Raw genomic sequence first — 23,274 nt, 5'->3', positions numbered from 1 at the left:
GGTGATGGCGTGCATTGTGTGAAGAGCGACGCACAATATCGAGATATCTAAATAGATGAATTAATTTAAGAAATAATATTTTAAAATAAAGCTAAAATTGAAATAAAATAATTTTGAGTTTTTCTTTCACTTTCTTACACTCGAAATCGGAGTGTAAGAAAATCGGAATGTAAGAAATTCTAACGATTCATGAATATAAAAGAATAAAATTTATTCTTCTCTCCTCTTCCCCTCCTTAACTCACTTCATCACAAACAAGAGTCAAAATTCTTCTTTCTTTTATTTATCCTTCTCTTTCCTTCTTTCATCTCCTCCCAAACAAAACGTAAGAGTACGGTGCTAGAATATTCAAAAAATAATAATAATAAGAGAATCTTGAATCCAAATATGATGAATATTTTAGAGTTCAGTCTTTAAATTGACATAAGTTTTGTTCTAAATTTATACGAAAAATAAATTAGGAAAAAAAATTATGTGGTAAGTGAATTAGGATGGTCTATCTTTAAATTAATTAGATAAAATTTAGACATGATTATAAAAAAATGAGCTATGTAACTTAAAATTAACTAAATCCCTTAAATATTTGTTCAAATTTGTTTTTTTTAAGTTAAGTTAATTTAATTTGTTTAAATGTAATAGACCTTGTAATTTATATTTCTTTTGTCTAATTGGTCAATGAGTTTAATTATTGAAAGTCTAGTTGTTTATTTTGAAATTTATTTACAAGTCTATTTATAAATTTAATAAGAATTTTATTACTGGAGAATTTTATTTATAAATATAACTTTTGTGTATATCATCTAAATATTAATTTTAAAAATTATATATATTTATAAATAACTAACAAGTTAATGTATTATTTAAATTTGTTAAACAACACTTTATTATAAAAGCCAGTTATTTAGGGGTAAAATATTAATAAATGCACCTTTGAAATTCTTAGTATGATATCAAGCATGTGGACTCGGTCCACCACTCATAACTATCGATATTTAATTAATTCGATCAAATTCAAATTGTAAAACGTTGAGAACGATAGAAACGTTATTAAAGGGAACACTTTATTCCTTCTGAACAAATAGGCAAGAATTTTCAATCATTAAAAAACAAAATAGAATTTTCAATATTTTTTTAATTAACATCACGTGTCCGGCTCTTAAACTCACGGCTATAATTGATATTCGAATCTTAAATATTTGGAGTAATTTTTGCTGCCGGAGTATGATTAAATTGATTACTACGAGATAAATTTACTAAAGTAGATAAGAGTTAAATTTTGATGAAGTCGAGGTAATGCCCTCCTTCGTAGTGATTAACTGTAGTTTCTCGATTTACCTCATTATAAGATGATCATAGGACCGATCGTGTGGGATTACTGAGGTAACAAATTTCACCTTTTGTTGAAGAAACGGAGTACGAAGGAGGACACTACCTTGGCTTCGTTGAAATTCGATCATTGTCTACTTTAGTAAATTTGCTCTACAATAACCAACTCAACTATGCCCTTAGGCAGCGTTTGGTTTCAGAGACAGAGACATAAATACAGAGACAGAAATAGGATTTCTGTCTCTGCCCCCGTTTGATTTTGAGAGATAGAGACAGAAATAGGATTTCTGTCTCCGTCTCAGATAGAATTTCTGTCCACTTTCAAACTGGGGACACCGAAATGGAGACAGAGACAGAATTTCTACTCATCTCCGCTTCCGGCACCGTCGCGTCGCCGTCCAGTCACCGCCGGCTGCGGGGTCGGGCACGTTGGACGCGCAGTTCGCCGGCGCTCCGGTCGGCGCCGGATTCCGACCGGATTGTGGCGGAAATCCGATTGGAATCCAACCAAAAATAGAGCCCTGCGCGCCTCAGCCACTGTCGGCCGGAATTCAGTCAGATTCCGATCGAAATATCGGGGTCGAAGTCTGACAGCGGTCGACGCGCCCGGCGCGCCCGGCGCCGGCGCGTCGATCGCGGTCGGACTCCGGCCCCAATTCGGCTAGACTCCGGCCCCGATTCGGTCGAAATCCGGCCGAAATCGGCCAACAGTGTCTGTCGGCCGATTTCGATCGGATTCTGACCGAATCGGGGTTGTAATCTGGCCACCGCCGGACCGCTGACAAGTGGCGCGTCCAACGGACCCGGTCCGACAGCCGACAGTGGCCAGACGGCGATGAACGGGCGACGGGAAGCAGAGGAGGTCTGAGGAGACTGTCTCTGTATTACCAAAATCAAACACGATACAGAGACCATTGTAAATGCGTCCCTGTCTCTACTGTGTCTCCGTATTTCTGTATTTCTGTCTCTGTATTTCTGTACTTCTTAAACCAAACGCAGCCTTAGAGACATCAGTTTTCAATCATTCCAACAAAATGTGGAATGTAACCGTCTATTCAACCCCCCTTCTAGCCGGTCAACTCGATCCTACAAGTGGTATCAGAGCCAGGTTAACTTTTGAAGGACTAACCGCCCGAGAAAGCAATAAGACGATGGCCGGTGCACATATTTATCCACCTAAATTCGAAGGGGACTTCACCGTTTGGAAAAAGAAAATGGAGGTATTTTTCCGTACAGATTTTGAAATTCTATTATCAATTAAATACGGTTTTGTAGCTCCAAAAGATGCAAACGGAGAAGACAAAGAAGAAAGCCTGTGGAACAAAAAGGAACAATCCGAGTCAGTAGCTAATGGTAAGGCTGAATTTCACTTATTGACGGTTCTACCTCCTCAAGAAGTGAGTCGGATCGGCAACTACTCCTCTGCAAAAGAGCTTTGGGAGAAGTTCTTAGAACTTCACGAGGGTACCTCAGAAGCCAAGTCAGCAAGGAAAGATCTCTTACGAAATAAATTGATAAATCTACGAATGATGGAAGGAGAAACAGTAGCAGAACTTCATGCCAAAATCAAGGAACTAATCTCCGGACTCTCTCAACTTGGCGAATCGGTAAGTAATCGTGACTCAATTCGATACGCCCTCAACGCCTTCCCAAGAACCTCGGTGTGGAGCTCGATCGTCGACGCATTCTATATTTCCAAAGATTTAGAGGTAAGTACGTTAGATGAATTATTTTCTACTTTCGAATTACACGAATCTCGATGGACAGGATCTAAAAAGATAGACAATCTAGCCCTAAACACAAGGACAACGGAGAAGGAATTAGAATCCTCGACGGACGACGAGACAACGCAAATGGTAAGCTCATTTAAAAGTTTTTTTAAAGCTAATAAGTTTTCGAGGACGCAGAAGAAGAGACGGTCTCCAAAGAAAAGAACTGTTCGATGCTACAACTGCAAAGAGGAGGGACATCTAAAAGACCAGTGTCCCAATTTCAAGAACCAGTCAAAGAAGAAGAAAGCATTGAAGGCCACCTGGGACGAAACCTCGTCGGACGAATCGGAAGTTCAAGAGTACGCAGGACTTGCGCTGATGGCAAGTCATCAAGAAGGGAGCACTGATGAAGGGGGAGCGACGTCAGAAGAAAGCGACGACGAAGGGGGAACCTCGCTTTTCGAAAGCGATCCGGTAAGTGAGGTTTATTTTCTTCCCCATGATCAGTTGTACGCTGGTGTTAAAGCCTTGCTCAAATCTAATGGTAGACTAGAAAAAGAAAATTGTAAACTAAAAGTTGAAAACACTGATTTGAGAAATTTAATAGAAAAACTAGAACGTGATATTACTTGTCTGCGATACAAGAAAAATAGTTTTCCTGAAAACTTGAATTGGTACTTTAAAAACCACAAGGGTCAATTTAGAAAAGTGCCTAAGAATTATATTCCGTCAAAATTTTTAGTTAACCCTATAGATAGGAACCTCTTTTGGGTTCCTAAATCTATCTTGAACTAATCATTTTTTTTATGCATTTAATTGGCTGACATATTTCTGCTTAGTATTATTGAGAATTATGTTCATTCATATTTTACTGAAAAAAAAATATTTTCATTCTTTGTTGATGCATAATTTGGCTATCTAATCGCTGGAAATTTTTCAAATTTTTTATAATGTTTTTTAATTTTTATGAATTTTCATTTGAAATATAAATTTTAATTTAAAAAAAAATAGAAAATGAAGTTATTCTTCTTTATCTAATTTTTTAGGACTCAGATACGATTATTAAAAAATTTTATCAGAATTTTTTAAGTAATTTAGAATTTTTAAATTTTATTCTTTAAAATTTCTGTTCTGTTCATTTTTCATTTATTTTTAGACTTGCAGAATGAATTTACAGTTGAAAATTTTTGTACAATCTCAAACTTCAATTATCGACTGACACAAAAAATTTCAAATTTTTATAACCTATTTTCGAATTTTTATGATTTCTTTATATGAAATCTAATTTTGAATTTTAAACTACTAAATTTTCATGCTTAACATATTTTATTGTTGTTCTTATTTTTGGTTTAACCCTAACTGAATCTGGGTTGATGCACATCAAAAAGGGGGAGATGATAAAAGATAAAAACTTAATTATCTTTTCTCCTTTTTTTTTCAAAAGTCACGTCCAAGTCTAAGTCTTTTCTCTGTCACGTCAAAGTCAACGGTCAAAGTCAACGGTCAAAGTCAACAGGTTGACTTTTGTTGACTTTTTTGTAGAATCATCGGTTGGGTGATTTCTGGCCAACCGGAGTTAGGCTCACCCGAACCCGACTCCGGCCTTTCGCCCTTCGAGCGTGCTTCCTCCCGGCTTCTCGTCCTTCGGACATCGCACATGTCCTTCTCGCTCCACCGGCGTACTCTTCCATAGCTTCTGCGTCCCTCGGATTGCACCGAGCCCGTCGGCTCACTTCCCCGCACAATCCTTCTCGTCCGCTACGTCTTACGCTCGACTTCCTCCGTACCTAAGCTCCTGCGCTCTTAGCAGAGGGATTAGCAAAACACAGGACCTAACTTAACCTGGTCGATCACATCAAAACTAACCAGGGCACCAACAATCTCCCCCTTTTTGATGTGCATCAACCCAGATTCAGTTAGGGTTAAACCAAAAATAAGAACAACAATAAAATATGTTAAGCATGAAAAAAAAATTCATGTTAGAATTTTAACCTCCCCCTGGGTATCCACTTGTAGGATCGAGTTGACCGGCTAGAAGGGGGGGTTGAATAGACGGTTAGAAAATTGAAGCGGAATGCACTCGTCTCTTAAAAAAAACTTGGTTGCAACAGATCGTTGCTTCCAAGACAATGAAGCTAATGAATACTCCTTATGGCGGAGAAGCCTTACAACTGGGAACTCAAAGACTTAGAGAGAAAGAGAGATTACAATTCAAATTAATGTTGATACTCTAAAACTCTAAGTCTATTTATAGGTTAAGAGAACAAATCTTAATCGTAGATCGTAGATAGGTTTTGCTCTTAACCATTGATCTGTAGATGGGATCTTCATCGTTGATCTTTGATAAGCTTGATTTGTAGCCGTTGATTAAATAAGGATAAACTTTATCTTTAATAAAAGATAAAGAGAATTATCCTTAGTAATAATTAAGTATTTATCTTTGTATAATAAAAGATAAAAACTTAATTATCTTTTCTCCTTTTTTTTTTCAAAAGTCACGTCCAAGTCTAAGTCTTTTCTCTGGTCAAAGTCAACGGACAAAGTCAACGGTTGACTTTTTTGTAGAATCATCGGTTGGGTGATTTCTGGCCAACCGGAGTTAGGCTCACCCGAACCCGACTCCGGCCTTTCGCCCTTCGAGCGTGCTTCCTCCCGGCTTCTCGTCCTTCGGACATCGCACATGTCCTTCTCGCTCCACCGGCGTACTCTTCCATAGCTTCTGCGTCCCTCGGATTGCACCGAGCCCGTCGGCTCACTTCCCAATTTGTCATCCCAACGATCCCACAAGGTCGATCTCACGATGATCTGTGAGGAGATAAATCAAAAAATTATAATTGACCACGATGGAGGAGGACATTATCTCGACTTCGTCGAGATTCGAATCTTGTCAACTTTAACAACTCTACTCTGTCATAATCAACTCAACTATGTTCTAGGGTAATTTTCAATTATTTCAGTAAAAAGTAGAATCTCACCACTCTTGTACGGTCACTACATGATCGATCCACGACCATATAAGAGGAGGTAAATCGAAAAGCTGTAAAGTGATTATTATGAGAAAAGGAAAAATAATAAAGAAACTAGAGAGGATCGAAGCGCTGACCTCTTCATCGTTTGAATATTATTGTAAACAGGGCGGCGATTCCCCAAATTGACGCCGCCACGCAATTGCCCGCGACAAATATAGGTGGTTTTCCAGTGGGGACCCCATTTTCAGCTGTCCGACCACGTGCGTCGACGCCGTTACGCCCCCCACCACCACCATCTCGTTCCCCACAAAGGGAAAAATAAGGGAAACCCCACAAAGGTCTGGTTAGTTTTATTCAATTTTCCCCACCAACAGCTTCGATCTCCCTCCTCCTCCTCCTCCTCCTCCTCCTCCTTCCTCTTCGGTTCTAATTTTCGCCCTTATTTTCGGTACCCTCTCTCTCTCTATCCGGCGATCCGGCGATTGCTCTGCATGAGATCATCCCTGTCGGTCGGAGGATCTCCGAGGTGAGAAGACCCTCGAGCCCGCCATGGAGGAGACCGAGCCCCTCGAGGCGGCCGAGGCCGAGGTCGCGGCTGCTTCGGACGGCCCACCGGCGGGGGTGGCGCCGCTGCCGCCCTCGGACGGCTCCTCCACGGTGCCGCGGATTCGGCAGGTGCGGCACGCGCGGAGCAGCAGTTTCCAGAGGTGGCGCTCGCAGATGCTGCGGGCGTGGAAGTGGGGCCCAGGCAGCGGCGGGAGCGGGCTCGCAGGCGGCGGCAGGGAGCAGAGCCTGAAGGCGATGGTCAATTTTGAGATGATGGTGAATCAGAAGCGGCAGTGGTATCAAATCAAAGCCAAAGCTAGGGTATTACACGTTCTACTACTCCTTTTCGCCTGACAGCGCCTTTTCTTCTATTTTGATATATGTTAATCCTTATGATATTTGGGTGTATCCGTGTTTGTGGATCGTAAACATGAAAGGAAACGAACACGATGCTATCAAATCCATCACGCTCACTTATTGTGTAAAGCCAAGAGACGATATTGACAGATTGACCTAATTCTTTTCCTTGTTGTTTATTTGGTTTATAGCAAGTCTTCATTTTAGTTTGAGTAATACAACGCAAAAAAAGAAAAGTTATGGACGGATTTCTCTTTATCAAGAGAATGAGGTTTATGCATGAGAAACTAGTCCCTAGCAATTAGAAAATGACCAAATTTACCGTTTATAGGAATAAGGGGAGATGGGACAAGGACTCTGTTCTCTAGCTGTTGTATCTGTACCAACTGGTAACCAAGCAGTAAATAGCCATATAGTGTTCAATTCATGCAATTCACATTGTGTATCCCTCAATATGCATGCAAACCACCTGAAGATGTGTGACCCACCAACTGGTCCATTGCCAGACTAGTACGCACAGCTCCTACCAGGCTGGGATACATGATTCTGAACCATATAGCATGGTCTTCATTCTAATCAAATATTTGCTCCAGTAACTCGATGACTTATGCTCCTAGTAAACTATCAAATCTGATTTTTGTCAATTGCAGTATTAACTATGTGACAGCTTCTTCGTGAATAAAACCTGGCTTTGCAAAAATTTTATTGCGTGGAATTTTTATTAACATGTCCAACTTCCAACAGTTTCAGTATAAATGATTACTTGGATCTCAATGGTACCGGATAGTGAAAATGTTATGCCTTTCCCAGTCTCTTATGAGAAATAAGCCAAGTAGTCAACAGCTGAAACTTTGGTAAGCTGCATGGGATCAGTAAAAACTGTTACCAAATGGAATTCAGACACTTCAATAGGGCAGTCATACCTTAATTTTCTGTCATGATGAGATCCACAAAATCAGCAACCTTATTCAGATGGGTTTATAACACATTCATCCACGCATGTAATTCAGTGAATGCAATGAACACAAATTATTTTTCTGATCTTGCACTTCCTTGTTTTGACTGTAACTTATAGCTTATTCATAGGCAACCATTAATTGGTAGTGATCTGTTTTACATCTTTCTCTTGGATTCGATGACTTTTTTTGTTTGAATTACTATTTCAGATGTCTAGTCTTTGCTTTTTGAAGTGAACAATCTTAGTGCAGGATCATGGTCAAAAAAAAGAACCCACATTGTTATATGAACACTTTTTCATCGTTGGTCTTCATTCAAATGCAAATGTTGAAGTTGTTGAAGATGCTTTTGCAAAAAGAAAAACCTGGGAGTCAGAGGTGGCAAAATCTGAAATATTGGATCTTAGAAAACATCAGTATCATGGGTGTATGCCTACTTTGGAACCACAGGTCTGCTTTATTCACTATGGTGTAGTTCACATTTATAGTAGCTTGTAGGAATTTATTAATACATATTTTCTCCATCTTTGTTTCTGGTGATATTATGATGGTGACTTCTTGTAAATTGCATTTTTTTCAATATTTTGTACTTCATTTTTGAACATAGGCATTTTCTTATTAATTGGTTAAGTTTCCCCTTAGGATGCAATCTGATATAGTGGAATGCTTTCAAACTTATTGTTACTTGTTTGTTAGAACCCAATATACAATCAAAGTGCCAGATCAATGATAGATGTAATAAGCTTTTTTCTATCTCTTTAAGATGTGTTAGTATTTCAGTTCTAAATCCTTTGATATTCCTGTGGGAAATAGTTGAGCATACATTTCAAGTGATTGCAAACTTGCAACCCCTGTCTCTTATTTTCTCACTGTAGGATTTACGCCCTATTAGTTTCACTTGGTATTTATTACCCCCAAAGTTTTGTTGACATAGTTTGCACACACTCAATTTTTTGTCGCTTCGGTAAAATTATAATTTTAGATATTCTTTCCTGAATTCCGTTTGTATGATTTTGACTCTTAATGCTTTTTAGATGCTTATGAAATTCTACTGCTCTTATATGTTTTTTCAATTTGGAATTGCAGATTCTTTTCAAGTATCCTCCTGGAAAGAGAGCCACAATGAGAGAGTATGAGGTGCCTGCTTTCTGCTTTCCCGAAGGTGTTAAGGTTTGCACCAAAACAAGTTGAATTACTATATTATTGACCAAAGAAACCTAAATGGTGAAAATATAAAATTAAAGGCAGAGTATGTAGTCACGTGACAATGTGGATGAATGAAGCATTGATTGTGTTGGAAATTTGGAATTATGCATTTCAACAGATACTACTTGATCTGGGCCAATTACAATTTTGACAGAGGATCAATGTAAAAACCATTTAAGTCTGACAAAATATACTTATCTCGCTATGCATGAAATCACCTTTGACTCACCTGTAGGGTGGCATAGGTATCTCACTCAGTCTACACTGTGCGTTGTGACCATATATCGAGTGGTCATCAGAGCAACTACTCATCGATAGATAAGATAAACATAGTACCAAAGAAGAGAATACAATCTCATTGATGTTCCATCAAATTGTCAAGTTTTCTATCAAAATATGATCTCTTCTTATTTTAGATAATTGCATCCAATTTTCTTGTATGATATGCAAAATCTTTGATAGACAATTTTCACAATCGATTTCTTCAACTATCTGTTTGTCTCTCTATTTTAAAATAATGTGTTCATCACTTCTAGTAAATATCTAAAGCTTTTACTTGTCTAGGTCCTGTACCAAATTATTATCAAAATTTAAATATGAAATAATCTAGTATGATTTCCCCTTTATCTAGATTATAAGTAAACTGGGAAGAATTATGTGTGTCATGTCTCTAGTTAGGGTATTAGGTGGTTTAATCTGCAGGTAAACATCTATTAATAAATTATGATATAGATGTTGCTCTATAGAAAATAAAAAATATGGGGATACACTCAAATCAAATAAGAAATTACACTATATTGGAATTGTCTGGCCTGTGTTGATATGGCTCAACACCATTACCATACCATTCTAGTTTGAGTTGGTAATTGGTATTGAAAATTTTAAACCATGATTGGAAGTCTGGAACTCTGATGCTATGGTTCAGAGCAATAAATCATGGTTTATGTTGATATGATGAACTATTCTTTGCATTCCATTGTTTTAGACTTTGTTTGAACATGTTATTTTCACTAGCATTTGCTAGGAATCTGAAAATTATAGTAATCTGACATAAAGAATGATGCTAATATTATACTTTTCAATTATATATATATATATATATATATATTTTCAACTCACATATATTCTCTACTTTCATAAGTTAGCTGATGGGGATCAACTATTTCCCAACTTAAGTTAACACGTGAACTTCAAGAATTTTCTTAAATAATCTGGAACTGATTCTTTCAATTCTCTAAAGCTCTAAACTTCATCTTAGTTTCACATACAAATTTATTCAAATATTAACCTAAGAATTTGTGTATTTAAAATATGGTCTAAAGTTTCTGTCTCTAATATAAGGTTGAAACTATGCGGTAGTGATAATTTCTTCTTCTTTCTTATGCTGTTTACAATTATGCTATTAGTTATATTCTTAGTTTTCATGCTCCAAGTTCTTGACTTTTAGCATGTTGATAGATTTTAGTCATGGTAACTAAAGAATTAATGAGCATCATGTATAACTCTCGTGTTACATGACTAATTTATATGGAATATCACCTCATGGATCCAGTTACTAATTTTAAAATATGATGCAATGCAGGCTCGCTTGATTCAGAGAACACCTTCTATGAGTGATCTCAATGAGATCGTGTTTGGTCAGGTATGCTAGAAATGTCATTTTGCTTACATATATTTTAAATTTAGAAGTAGGTCATTGTTTCTTCATTTATCTGAACCTAGGAAAATATAAAATACTATTTAGCTTTTTTTGCATTAGATATATTCTAAGATATCATTTTCCACAGCTTTTCTTCAAAATCAATGTGTTAAAAGTGCCAACAAAAATGCTCTTCATTCTTTAGTTGTTCACTCTTAGTAGCACATTAAATTTCACAAACAATTTCATACATGGGTTGTTAAGATAAATTCCAGGCGTGCCCCTAAAATTCCAACTACTAGCAGTTTAATAATGTAGAATCTGGTATGAATTTTGTTATTTTATGGATTTGTTTTGGGTTTAGGCAAAGCTTAAATTTCGATCCAGTATTGGTATCGTTCCATGTTCAGAAAGATATGTACCATGTACCACATCATTTCATCCCTATGTGGTAGATACAACAGCCTTGTCCAGTCCTTGCCAGGCATACCGAATTGGGTAATTTACTTGCAAAAACAATGAAATGTTTTATCTAAAAAAACCCCTCAAATTACGTGTTCCATTAACTTATATGAAAGCAGGAGTCCTTTGCGCATGTGCTCACACTCAAACCCACACACATACAAATACACACTTTGTGGAATTGATTTACTTCCTTCAATGTGCCCATAGATCTGCTGTCAGGAGCCAATTGGTTTAGTGTGTTCAATCATTGATTTGGTGCCAGCTGCTATAACTTACCCATGAATGCCACCTGTTCAAGGCAGAGAGAACATTGAACCTTGATAAGTGCTGCTGTGATGATTAATATATTGAATTGGAGAGGGGTCATTGATCTCATATGTCATCAAGTCATTGCTGTTAGGACGAGAAGCTAATATTATTGATTGATCTCACACATACATAACATGCTTTTCATGTGTTTGTAATATCTTTGTCTAGTTCAACATGATGTTTATCATGTTGGGTAAATTTGTTGTGCTTGGGTTGTCCTTGTGGTTTCTTTTGTTTAACCATTGAAAAAACTTGGCTTTATATTTCTACTTCTCACTTATCATTCACTTCTATCTCATCTGCAGGAACATCTTTCAAGCGACGATTTTGCATTTATCTTCTGCTTGAAGGTCTTCTTCTTATTCATGGATTTTCATTACTTAGATTCCCATTATTTGACATGCTCTGCTGTGATTTTATCTTTTGCTTGTATGCCTGTTTTGTAATTCTTGAAATCATCACTTTTCCTTTTGTCTATGTAGCATGATTTCAAATGCCTTATGTTTGTCGAACACTTTCTTGATTGGTAATTCATCTCCGTGAAACTATAAGAAAATTATCATTTGTTCTTTATTTTCTCATAGAAGGAAGGTTATGTTACTTTATCCATTTTGGTGCTGGACATCCACTCTGCAAATTGATACCTAACAGCCTGACTTATGTGAAGTTTTTAAAAACAGACGTGTTGGTGCAGATCTACAGTGGATTCTAATATCCAAGTTTTAAGTAACTTAGTAAATTGCTCCATCCAGTTAATCCAGCATAAATAATTGTAATTTTTTTGGGAACTAATTTGGTGTTTTTATGTTTGATATTGTGTATGTGTTTTCTCACATTCTTCTGCTTAAGTTAAAAGTAAGGTATGAATGTGTGCATATGGTCTGTTTTCTCCTACATTCTGTTATCTACAGCATGTTTTCTATGTTCTGATTGTATCATTGTGCTGCTCAGTCCTCGGACAATGCACCATTATATGGTGTTTGCCTCCATATTCAGGAGATAGTTCAGAGGGCACCAGGTATTTTAGGTGCTGTTTCACCCCTCCCTCATTCTTCTTGCAAATCTAGCCGGTTCTTGGTAGCTGCACCACGCTGTTATTGTCTTCTCACAAGGGTTCCATTTTTTGAGCTCCACTATGAGATGCTCAACAGGTATACCTCGCATTTCCATCAGCTAATATATATTTTGAATTATTTATATACAGGCATACTATTTAAGCTATCTGTATATTGTTATGCATCTGCAGCCATTGTCTTCAATTATTATCTGATATTTATCCAAAATTGCATATTTGACAGCATAATTGCACAGGAGCGCCTTGACAGGATAACACATTATGTAAGTGAAATGGCTCTTACGGAGTCTATTTCACATGGGGTCTCCTGTTTTGAGCAACTATCTGAGAATTCTGAGCAGTTGTTTTCTAGTTGGATGGATTATGCTATACCAGTTGATACTGTCTCTGGTCTTGTTTCTTCTTCAGTTATTCCAGTTGAAAGGGAGGTTTCATCATCTCCTTATAGGAGTTTGGAACCACTGTCCCCTGAAAGTGTTTCTGCTAGTGACGCTTCAGATTTTAGTCATCTGAGAGAGCTAGACCGGGAAACTAGAAGGACTGGGCCAATCTATGATGACAATATGTCTGAGACATCAGGGTCACGTTCTGATAGTTTTGAAAGATTAAATGGATGCTTTGAGAATGGGCATGCATCACCTGACATTGGCATGCCATACTCTTGTGCCAATGGTAAACTGCAACACGTGGAAAGTTTGGAGTCTGTGTACAGGTAAAAAGTTCCTCTTTCTTACTTCTTTATGTTGTTTTTATTTTTATGGCAGGCAAGTTTCATCTTTTAACTTCGTTGTTTTACATTTCTTTCAAAGTCCTTATAAGATTTCGTTGTTTGCATTTTTTTAAAGTGGTTTGGACAGTTCATATAGAAGTGTGGGGTCTGATGATGATGAGGAAGAAGAGTTAAGCTCCAAAAATGAAACCAATGTTGCTGATGAAAAAGTGATGGAGTGGGCTAAGGTTGATCATTCTACCTTGACATTGGAAAGATACTAATGTTCATGCCTATATGTTCTTTTTGACATCATCAATTGCTTCTTCTGCTGCAGGCAAATAACAATGAACCATTACAGATTGTTTGTGGTTATCATGCTCTTCCTCTTCCCCCACGTGGAGATGAAATAATTTTTCATCCTCTAGATCATTTACAGCCAATCAAGTATTGCCGACCTGGGATGTCATCCCTTGGGTTGGATGCTGCATTTGCTGATGTAGTTCCTTTGTCACCAAAAGAAGTTAATGAGGTAAAGTCTTCCATCAGTGTAGCTACTCTGACTTGGTTTGTTCATTTTCTTTCAATTCTTTTATGAAGCTTAGATTCTAAAGCCCAGATTGTTCAACAAGGTTAATGCACGATTGGCAGCTGCAGAAGAAGCTCTGGCTCTATCAATCTGGACTACTGCTACAATTTGCCGTGTTTTATCACTTGAAAGTGTTGGTACTCTGTATTTTTTTTATAGTTTTAAATGTTCCTACTGGGGATCTCTGCACAACTTTAACTAGGATTACATACACATGGAGGTTCACAGTGGTGTGACAAATAGCATTAACAATGTGATTCATTTTGCCACATATTGAAATGCCAATTTGGACGTTTCAAAGTAGACAAAGCCACCAGAAAATGTATCTGTTTGGCAAGTGTCCTACAAGTCCCTGTCCTACACTAACCAAGTTAGTGAAAGAGGTAAAACCTTAAAAGAGTCTATCCGATACCTTCCTAGTGCTTTTCGTGTGCCTAGTTGAGGAAGAGAACAATTTGACCAAGGGCAATAAGCTTAAATATTTGAGTTTCTTTAGTCAAAGATTCAAGAATTTTTGTTGAAATAGGCAAATGGTAAAACATGAAGCCAATGTAGATTGCATGCATTTAGATTGTTGTCTTTTGTTTATTTTTTTATTTCCTATTAGTTTTTGGGTAATTATTTATTCAGCAGGAAATCTAACAGCTTCTCTTTCAGATTTTGGCACTCTTAGCTGGAGCTTTATTGGAAAAACAAGTTGTTGTCATATGCCCAAATTTGGTTAGTCTATTTTCATTGAACCGCCTAATTTTTCATATTATGTAACTTTAGTTCACTTCATAATGACATTTTTTTAGTTTTGATAAAACAACTGCAGGGTATGCTATCAGCTATAGTGTTATCCATCATACCCATGATTCGTCCATTTCAGTGGCATAGCTTATTTCTTCCAGTGAGTTTATTCACTAAATCCCTTCTCATGAACCTATGCAGTTTTGTATTAAATGTGTAAGTTGTATTGAATGTTATTTTCTGTTATTAATCATTAGAGATATTTTTTCTTATCATGCAGGAGATACTCATTGTATTAATGATCTGTAGCATATCCTACTTACTAGCATATCCTTTAAAACAATTAATTTGGCTATTCCTCAAAAACCTGGAATTCTCATGTCAAAAAATATTTTACTCAACTCAACTCATCCTAAACATTTTAAACTAGTATAGTTTGCAAACAAATATTTAAGAGTACATTAAATAAGTACTTGCTTGCTATCTTCACTTGATTTGTGAATACAACGATCATTTAAAATTTTGGCCTATTGCCAATCTCTGGATCTTGTCCAACCTGTACAGATCAATTATATTGACACACACTATAGTCTGACATGATGATGATTGACCAATCACTTGTTGCCTCTTGCATTTCCTTCCAATTTGAATTCAAAAATCATTTCAAGCTTTTAAATATAAACAATGTAGGCATATCTACATTAATTGAAATAAGCATTCACATTAAAAAATTGGAAATGTCAAACTGCTAACTGAATTTCTCTTTCACTACAATTGGAGGTCATCTCAAAATTGCCCGCCATATGGAAATCATCCAAACTCCCGTGCAAATCATCCTACATTTTGAAATTATCTAAGCACCCTGTTTGTTGATTTCTTGTTGTAATCTTCTTAGAAGGTAGCTAACTGTAGGAATTTTACTTTGCTCGTTATCATATCTGGATCCTTTGTTGTTATTTTCAGCTATGATGTAGGATGCATATGTGGTTAGGAACAACGTTAAGATCTAGAGTATTGCAATTGGGACAGAGGGAAGTCAGACTGTGAGGAGAGGCCTAAAGAATGATGTTGCGCCTGTGATTGCCATACCTTTTTAATAATGAGTATCACTAGTTCTTTATTTTGATTTATCCATCATCCTATCCATTTGGGTCCCTCGACGTCCATTGGTGGATGATTTACCTTAAATCCTCACTGCTTATCTGTCACCACCTCCTCATCTCTCTACCTTGGGCTCTTTTGCATCCTTTGAAAGAATGAAAATAGCAACCACTTGTTATAATAGAGGCGTCTTTTCTTCTCTAAGAGCTTGTGGAAAGTCAGTTGTGCACTTCTGTATGAATCAATTTTCAAATTGACCAATTCTGTCTGTAGCTGCTTGAGGAAGTTGCTTGCTTAATGGTGTGTTTCTTATGATCCCATGCGAGAAAGGAGAGAAATGGGAGGTAGGGAAAGTTAAGGTGTGACTCATTTTTAACTGTGTTAACTTACAAGGTTACATGAGAAGGGAAATAAAGTTTGCATTGTTTATAAAATTGACTTACTAATGGTGTAAGCTGATTGATAGATTTAACCTGAATATTTAATTGGATGCTTGACGTTCTAACAAATGTTTCTATATTGAAGTGAGCAATTGTGTTTTAGTATTCAATGCCTAGGTGATTGTAGGCTTTTGGATATGCCCGTTTAATCATTTTAAAACATATTTTCAGATACTACCAAGAAAAATGCTGGACTTTGTGGATGCTCCAGTTCCCTATATTGTAAGTTCCACTCATTCAATTCTTATTCTTTTTCATATTCCAATGCCATATGATGGTTTATATACTTTGTTCTCAAAATCTGCAGAAAGTGCTATGTAATTGTGCGGGAAGTTTACCTTCAGTAACTTGAATAAAAGGAATACATTTATTAGACTGGGAAAATTATTTAGTCATTGGCCTAGGTGGTCCATCTCTACCTCAATATAGATTACCATCATTATTCTTTTACAATTGCATCCTTCAAGTTGACATTTATAATTGAATCATATTGTATTTACAATTTGATCCTCAACCGTCCCACTCAAGCTAGTTTGAAGATATTATAAAGCCCAACTTATTACAAATATACTTAATCCTAGGAACCCTCAAAGAATAAAGAGCTAATTCCCTAGTTGATCATTTAAACTAATAAAAGAGGCGAAGGTTTCTTTGACTCACTTTTTTTTTATGAAGTTATAGTCAATCTCAATGTGTTTTAACATAGAATTAGAAGTAATATGCATAACTGGGAATAATGTAATTCATTGGCTCACTGGGAAATTACCTGAATCAGGCACATTAATTGCTTAAACTAAGATACAGCCACATGTAGTAACATACACAACTCTCCACTTGTCTAAGATGGTGCATTCTAAGATTGAATAGTTTACCAGCGGACGAAGCATCTATACTCTTTAATTGGTATGTCAACAGTGTGGCTAGTACTGGGAGGCCTGCCATGGAGAAGGCCATTATGAAATAGTTGTAAATACAAACCATGTAAAAAAAATTGAAGAACTTGACATCTTCAACTGTTTAATGATTTCTTGTTTTATTGGAGGTTGATTCCTAATCCTTGGCAAGGAAATCTAAGAAACCACTTGAATCTCGATTTTTGATTTACACACCAAGAGCTTCACCAGGAACATCAAAAACCAGATGCCAAACAATTGCAAAGATTCTAAGCTGAATATTAACTTATGGTGAACACCAGAAATTGGATGCATAACAATTGCAATGATTCGCAGAATATTCCCTTTTCTTTGTTGTTAATATGGGAACACAAATTTTTTTTATTAAGCATATACATTTGTGTTTTGTTGGCTGGCCCTTTGGGCTTTGTTCTTAATACCAATGATCTTTCCACTCTCTCCCTTGTCTTTCTAGCTCCGATGTGTAATTCTTGAAACTTACAATATGATTCTTTTTCACAGGTAGGACTACTGCACAAACCCACTGATACTCAGATGAAAATGGCCAATCTTGTACAGATTAATGTTTACAAGGATAAGGTTGGTGACTAAGCTCAGGTGTTTTACTGTTATATCATATACTTAAACTCCAGAACTTAGTTTATACTTTTACTCCAGAACTTAGTTTTAGCTATGTTTGTTCTATAAAGTTGTCATTTGCTTTGTTGATCACTTTTCATACATTGTTCTACTTTCAGTAAATCAATGTTTAAACTAGTTATATAATAAAGTTAGACACATAACAAATGCTAACATATCTCAAGTTGTGCAAACATAGTTGGTGGATAAAAAGTAATGAAAAGTGAGTGGAAGACTATGGTAGAGGAGCAAGGTTAGAAATAGATTCAAGTTCATGAAAGATATAAGAAGATTATCCAAAGAAAATTTGCTGGGTGCATGATCATTAATGATTCAAAACTTTATTTTTATATAAGTTAGAAGTTAAATCGAAGATAAGGGATATAACTTCTTAAGTAGTCTAATGAGGATATTTTTTTCATTCAAATTTGATGTTTATCTTGTGCAATGACTGCCTGATTGCTAACTCACTACTAACAGTTTATGAAATATTTAAATAAGTTCCATAACTATCTAGAATACACATTTTTGAATGAGATACTAAGTAAAATGTATCCTTCCGACATAAAGTGTCAATCATGTCTATAAGCATCGTACCTTATTGATGTTCGACTCTCCTTGACACACAACAAATGCATCAAGCTGAATTGAAATATTATTTATTGTTTATTTAGTTTATATCCATATAATACAATATCAAAATTGTATCATTTTAAATGTGACATGAAGGTTGATATACAATTATGTTCTCTTCCTTTTCTTCTTTTTCATATCCTTTCTCCTTCCTCTCCTTCTTCCAATTGTTCACTGGCACTGCGTGTCAAAACACTGGCACTAGCATGATACCAAAAGAATATCATTCCAGTCAAAATAGATTTTGAAGCTTGATATATCCTAAAACAAAAGGCATAGAAACATAATAAGATTTCTAGAATCAGCTAGCCTTGACTTGAAGATTTAGTTCAAGCATACACATTTCTTGATGATTGAAAAGATGTAAGATGGCTGCTATAAATACATAAATAATTTCATAAAATATTTTAAGTTTGAACATTTTCGTGCTGTATATCCTATTATTAGCTTGTGGATGCATTCTGCTTGGTCATAACAAACTGCACATGCATTTGCCTTTTTTTGTTTTCCTTTCAAGTTTGAAATTTTCAGTGGAAACTGTGTTTTTCCATTCCTTATTTTTGTAGTCACTAAACAAGATGTATGCTCATTATATTGTTTATTTGCATAATATCATGTAGAAATATTGCATGATATGTTATGGCTGATCACTTCAATGCAATATGTGGCAATAAAGTTCTTTCTCCTAAAATGATAATAGAGGTACATAGTGTATCTGTGGGTAGATTCTAGGTTGACAGCATCCTAAAGCTGTGAAATTAGCATGTCAAGACTAATTACTTGATCATAGTTGTTAAAGGCTTAAAACAGACTGTGTATCCAATTAATTCTTGTGCTGTCGTGACCTTTTATTTTGAGTTTTAAAGTGCTAATTAATAGGACATTATGTGTCAAATTGTGCAGGTTAAATCATGCTCACTGCCTCAACTCCCACGATACAAAGAACTAATATCTGATCTAGGGCCAATTCATGCTAGATTCTCATCTGAGAATCCTATAGCTAAGCGACATCCAGTTTACAAATGCAGTGAAGTCCAGGTTTTCGTCTCTTGTTGTTTAGCTTATCCCTGTTTCTTTTTTAATGAAGTACTTGGGCACCAAAACATGAATCATTTTCTTAGATATACATATACTTTTATTTAAACAAAGATGACTCAAATCTTCAAACACATGAAACTGAGTTCTAGATATTTAAGCTAGGGACTGTCCTATGAATATTACAAAAATTAGAGAACACTGACACAAAGTTTCATGTAAATACTGTAAACTTTACTTTCATTGCTTCTGCAGCCAAAAGGTCATCCTAGATTGAAACTTATATATCCATGTCACAGTGGCAAGCCATGCTGAACCAGTCTTTGCTTGCCAAACATGAACTTATGGCTTCCATGCTCAGTATGACACTCCATATAGTAGGGTATTAGGATGGGTTACTCAACTATAACCCCACCTCAATGTTACATGTGCTTATCTTGCATTGCAATTTGTGTTAGACTATTATTTCTATACTCTTTATTCCGTGTCAGCATGAAAATTCCATGACAACTTTATCTCTATGAATTATATCTTTGCAAAAGGCAAAACCTTCTTGACTTTTGATGGCATCATTTGTCTGAATGTTTTCATGGATTTATTGAAATGGACTTCGTAGATGTTATAGTCTAATCTGATCAGTCTTCTGGACATGGTAGCTAATTCTTCATTTATGGAAAATGTCATCCCCGTCTTATATATGTAAAAATTTGAAAGTACATTTACACACCAAACAAAAAAAAAAAGAAAAAAAAAACTGTAGGTGGTTAGTATCTGCTCGCTTATAGATGAATTTAACTTCACGTATCATGAATGGGAATCATGTATCTGTTGGAGGCTTGGATGCATTAGACTTCGTGATTTTGCATAGTCATTAACTTTTACAGCTCATTATTAGTTTAGGCTTTGTAAGCTCACATTGTCGCTGAATATTTTTCAACGGTTTATTTGCAGGCGGAAGCTGCTAGACAGTTCTTGGATGCAATGACAAGTTACTTGGAATCATTTTGTTCTAATTTGCGCTCTCATACAATAACTAATGTGCAATCAAATAATGACAAGGTATTCAGATTTAATTAGTTAGTTATTTCGTCTTTATGCTGGTATTTATTAGTACATTTATGTATGCATTCTTACATATAACATGTTACTTGTGAAACTTTTACTGGGCTAGTTCTAGAGAGTTAACTGTTAGATCTCTGAGGAAGTATTTCAATGGTATCTGTTTCCTACAGGTGTCACTTCTGCTTAAAGACAGTTTTGTTGACTCCTTTCCAGCCAGGGATCGACCATTCATTAAGGTACTGATCCTTCTTGATTTTATATTACCTTGTATAGAGCATGATTGAAATTGTAGGGAAACCCAAATAGTATTTTAGGTTGTGTTTGTCATAAAGATTCCATATAATGCTACTTCTCTTGCTGCTTTATCTTTGGAAATATTTTTGATGGAATTAAAAGTGAGAAAGGGAACTGTAATAACTGGGGCTGGAAGGTAGGTGAAGCACCCTAGAGATACAGAAAGCAATGGAAGCTGGTACATGATGAGTGCTCTTGTTTTTTAGCTCTTTTGAAGAGAGTGATACAATATTTATGTGTTTTCAAAAGACAAGTTAATGATCCATTTGATTCGACTTTTTTTCACTTAGTTCCAATTTCATCCATGCTCCACCTCAGCCACATAGTGATGGCACAACATAAAGGGGGGGGGGGGGGGGGGGGGGGGGGGAATCAAATCATGTGATAAGAATGTTATATCATGATGCATTCAACTCTGTAGAAGCTATTGTTGAGGAAGAGGTCATTGAAGAGAATTCATCTGTCCCATTATGTGATTATCAGAAACCTCCTGGGTTAGAATTTTTTTTATAGTACTATGGTATGACTAGCCATACTTAATAGTTTAGGGTAGGTGGGGGCAAATTAGTATAGCAGAGATTATAATTGCTAAGATAGATGTGGAGTTACCAAAAATTTCAGAAATAACAATTACTATTCCAAGAGCTGTAGTAAAATATGGTTAATGAACTTTATAAATAGAAAAAATAATAGTGTTGAAGGTGCAAGAGAAAAGAAACAGAATATTCTAGTGTGCAAACTTAGGTGACAAACTATTTGAATAGTAATAGTGATAAGCCTTACATAGAGTTCAATTATTGGATAATACTAATGTCAACCTTACTGTTTGTTGTTATTGTTATTGTATACTATTAGATGAAATGCTTACCCCAGAGTTGAATGTGCATAGATAGCCTTTGAAATAAATTTAAGCTACTAATGCATTGGTTGGAGAAGATGCAACATTAGTGGTCCCTTAGAAGGGAGGGAGCCAAAAGGAAGAAATGCCCTGTAAAGGGCAGCTCGGTGTACGAAGTTCCTCCCGATGTAGGCTCCTGTAGAAGCAATTAAATATGCCATTAGCTATTTGTAAGGAACTTTTTTGGATTGATCCAGTGGGGGATCCACACAAAATTGCTTTTGCCACAATTTCTCTTTATCCAAATTAGGCGGAAGATGAGGGAATAATTTTATTAGTCTTCCCTTCACTGATCACTCCCTTATCCTCTTTCTTTCAGTGCAAGTAGATGGAATGTAAGTGAATAGATGGCATCCAATTCTTTTCGATCCTTACACAACAAATCTCGAACAAAGTGTTAAATTACAAGCACCTGTGTATGATGAATTAAAACAATAGTATATTACGAAAATTAATAAAATAAATAAGACACACTAACAACACACTAACAAGATATAACATGGCTTTAAAGCTCTGCTTCTACTCTATGGTTTATCACACATGTGATGCATCACTCCAAGCTCCAGTGATCTAATTTTAAATGAGATAATATGAATGATCTCTATAATAGCATGATACGTTGTTAGGTTGCCTCACAACAACGAGCATCATGGCACTAAGTGAAACTCTCAACTACATTTCTCCATAGTTGAGTCAATCCTTGACCTAGGCTTCTCCCTAAATCAAGAAACCTTCATGATATAATCTCTACCCAGGTAGACCTTGTTCACTTTTTGTGACTTACATTGGTTGTCCTGGGTAAGCTCTTGTCATTGCTAAAGACCTACCTTTACTTCCAAAGCACTTTGGTATTTCCTTTGACACTTGAGAACAATAGAGGATCAATAAACAAGGCTCTAAGGACTCTTCTCAGTACTTAAGTTTACTAATTTTGAACTTGTATTAATCAAATTACCAAATATGACTGTTGGAGACCTAAACATTTAATTTTTGTTCAACTTAATGAACACTCATAAAAATTTGATGGATACATTTCTAAATACAAGTAAAACTTGTTTGACACAACTTAAAACTTAGTTGATACATTTATATTGCTAGTCTTGTGAGCTGTACGAACGATGTCTGGCATCCTTTTTTCCAGCTTTGTGAATGAAATGTGTACAATTTAGCTGTGTTTCTAACCTTTTAATCGAATTGATGCAGCTACTGGTAGACACACAATTATTCTCTGTCCTCTCAGATTCTCGGCTTTCTAGATATGAGAACGAATAGAACATCTGTGAAGCTCCCAACTTTTGGACACCAGGAGCTTTGAGATGATAATCAAGATAAATTTAAATTCACATGAGAATGCCACATGCTATAATATCATCGAAGCCTGTACTACAATGCAAATTCTTATCATTCTGTGCGATTCTCCAAGCAGTGTGCCAACCCTGATAAAGAGCTGCATCGATGTAAATTATATTATTTTTGTGCATTATACCCTCATTCGTGAACAAAAAAAACAACCAAACAAAGGCCCAAAGTTAATAAGAATGCATCCCAATCTTTTTTTTTTGAAAAAAAATGGGATCCCTCTGGTGTATGCGAGGCCTATTGTTCCCATTCTTGTATATCCATTTCTATTTCATTAAGCCACTTTTGGTGGATACACCAATTCTTTCAGTTACTTCAGGGATATTTATT

General features: G+C 36.1%; 2 protein-coding genes across 2 annotated transcripts in view; both read left to right on the top strand.

Annotated features, from left to right (window-relative positions):
* The window catches only part of LOC141811568 (uncharacterized), a 12,944-nt gene extending 6,407 nt beyond the window's left edge, over nucleotides 1-6,537 (top strand). The window contains exons 4-6 of the mRNA XM_074699587.1: nucleotides 2,602-3,035; nucleotides 3,234-3,512; nucleotides 6,382-6,537. Of these exons, the coding sequence (XP_074555688.1) occupies nucleotides 2,602-3,035; nucleotides 3,234-3,512; nucleotides 6,382-6,537 (869 nt within the window). The remainder of the gene's footprint in view (nucleotides 1-2,601; nucleotides 3,036-3,233; nucleotides 3,513-6,381) is intronic.
* LOC141811388 (uncharacterized) lies at nucleotides 6,384-23,274 on the top strand. The gene is made up of 18 exons (XM_074699434.1): nucleotides 6,384-6,874; nucleotides 8,119-8,316; nucleotides 8,953-9,036; nucleotides 10,655-10,714; nucleotides 11,791-11,835; nucleotides 12,437-12,636; nucleotides 12,784-13,272; nucleotides 13,406-13,517; nucleotides 13,607-13,801; nucleotides 13,902-13,991; nucleotides 14,516-14,578; nucleotides 14,676-14,750; nucleotides 16,303-16,353; nucleotides 17,547-17,624; nucleotides 19,200-19,334; nucleotides 20,283-20,390; nucleotides 20,564-20,629; nucleotides 22,789-23,274. The coding sequence occupies exons 1-18, from the start codon at nucleotides 6,557-6,559 to the stop codon at nucleotides 22,855-22,857; spliced, it is 2,436 nt and encodes an 811-aa protein (XP_074555535.1). The 5' UTR covers nucleotides 6,384-6,556; the 3' UTR covers nucleotides 22,858-23,274.

The sequence above is a fragment of the Curcuma longa genome, chromosome 17 (genome assembly GCF_044706935.1).
Source record: "Curcuma longa cultivar G26 ecotype Majalengka, Jawa Barat chromosome 17, ITB_CL_G26_1.1, whole genome shotgun sequence".
NCBI lineage: Eukaryota > Viridiplantae > Streptophyta > Magnoliopsida > Zingiberales > Zingiberaceae > Curcuma > Curcuma longa.
The sequence above is the reverse complement of the archived record's forward strand: the minus strand, read 5'-3'. Positions and strand labels throughout refer to the sequence as shown.

Excerpts from the sequence above, each read along its gene's own strand:
- LOC141811388 (XM_074699434.1), top strand. The coding sequence starts at position 6,557 with ATGGAGGAGACCGAGCCCCTCGAGGCGGCCGAGGCCGAGGTCGCGGCT. Across the intron at positions 8,317-8,952 it reads TGCCTACTTTGGAACCACAG|ATTCTTTTCAAGTATCCTCC; the intron begins GTCTGCTTTATT and ends TTGGAATTGCAG. Across the intron at positions 16,354-17,546 it reads ATGCTCCAGTTCCCTATATT|GTAGGACTACTGCACAAACC; the intron begins GTAAGTTCCACT and ends TCTTTTTCACAG.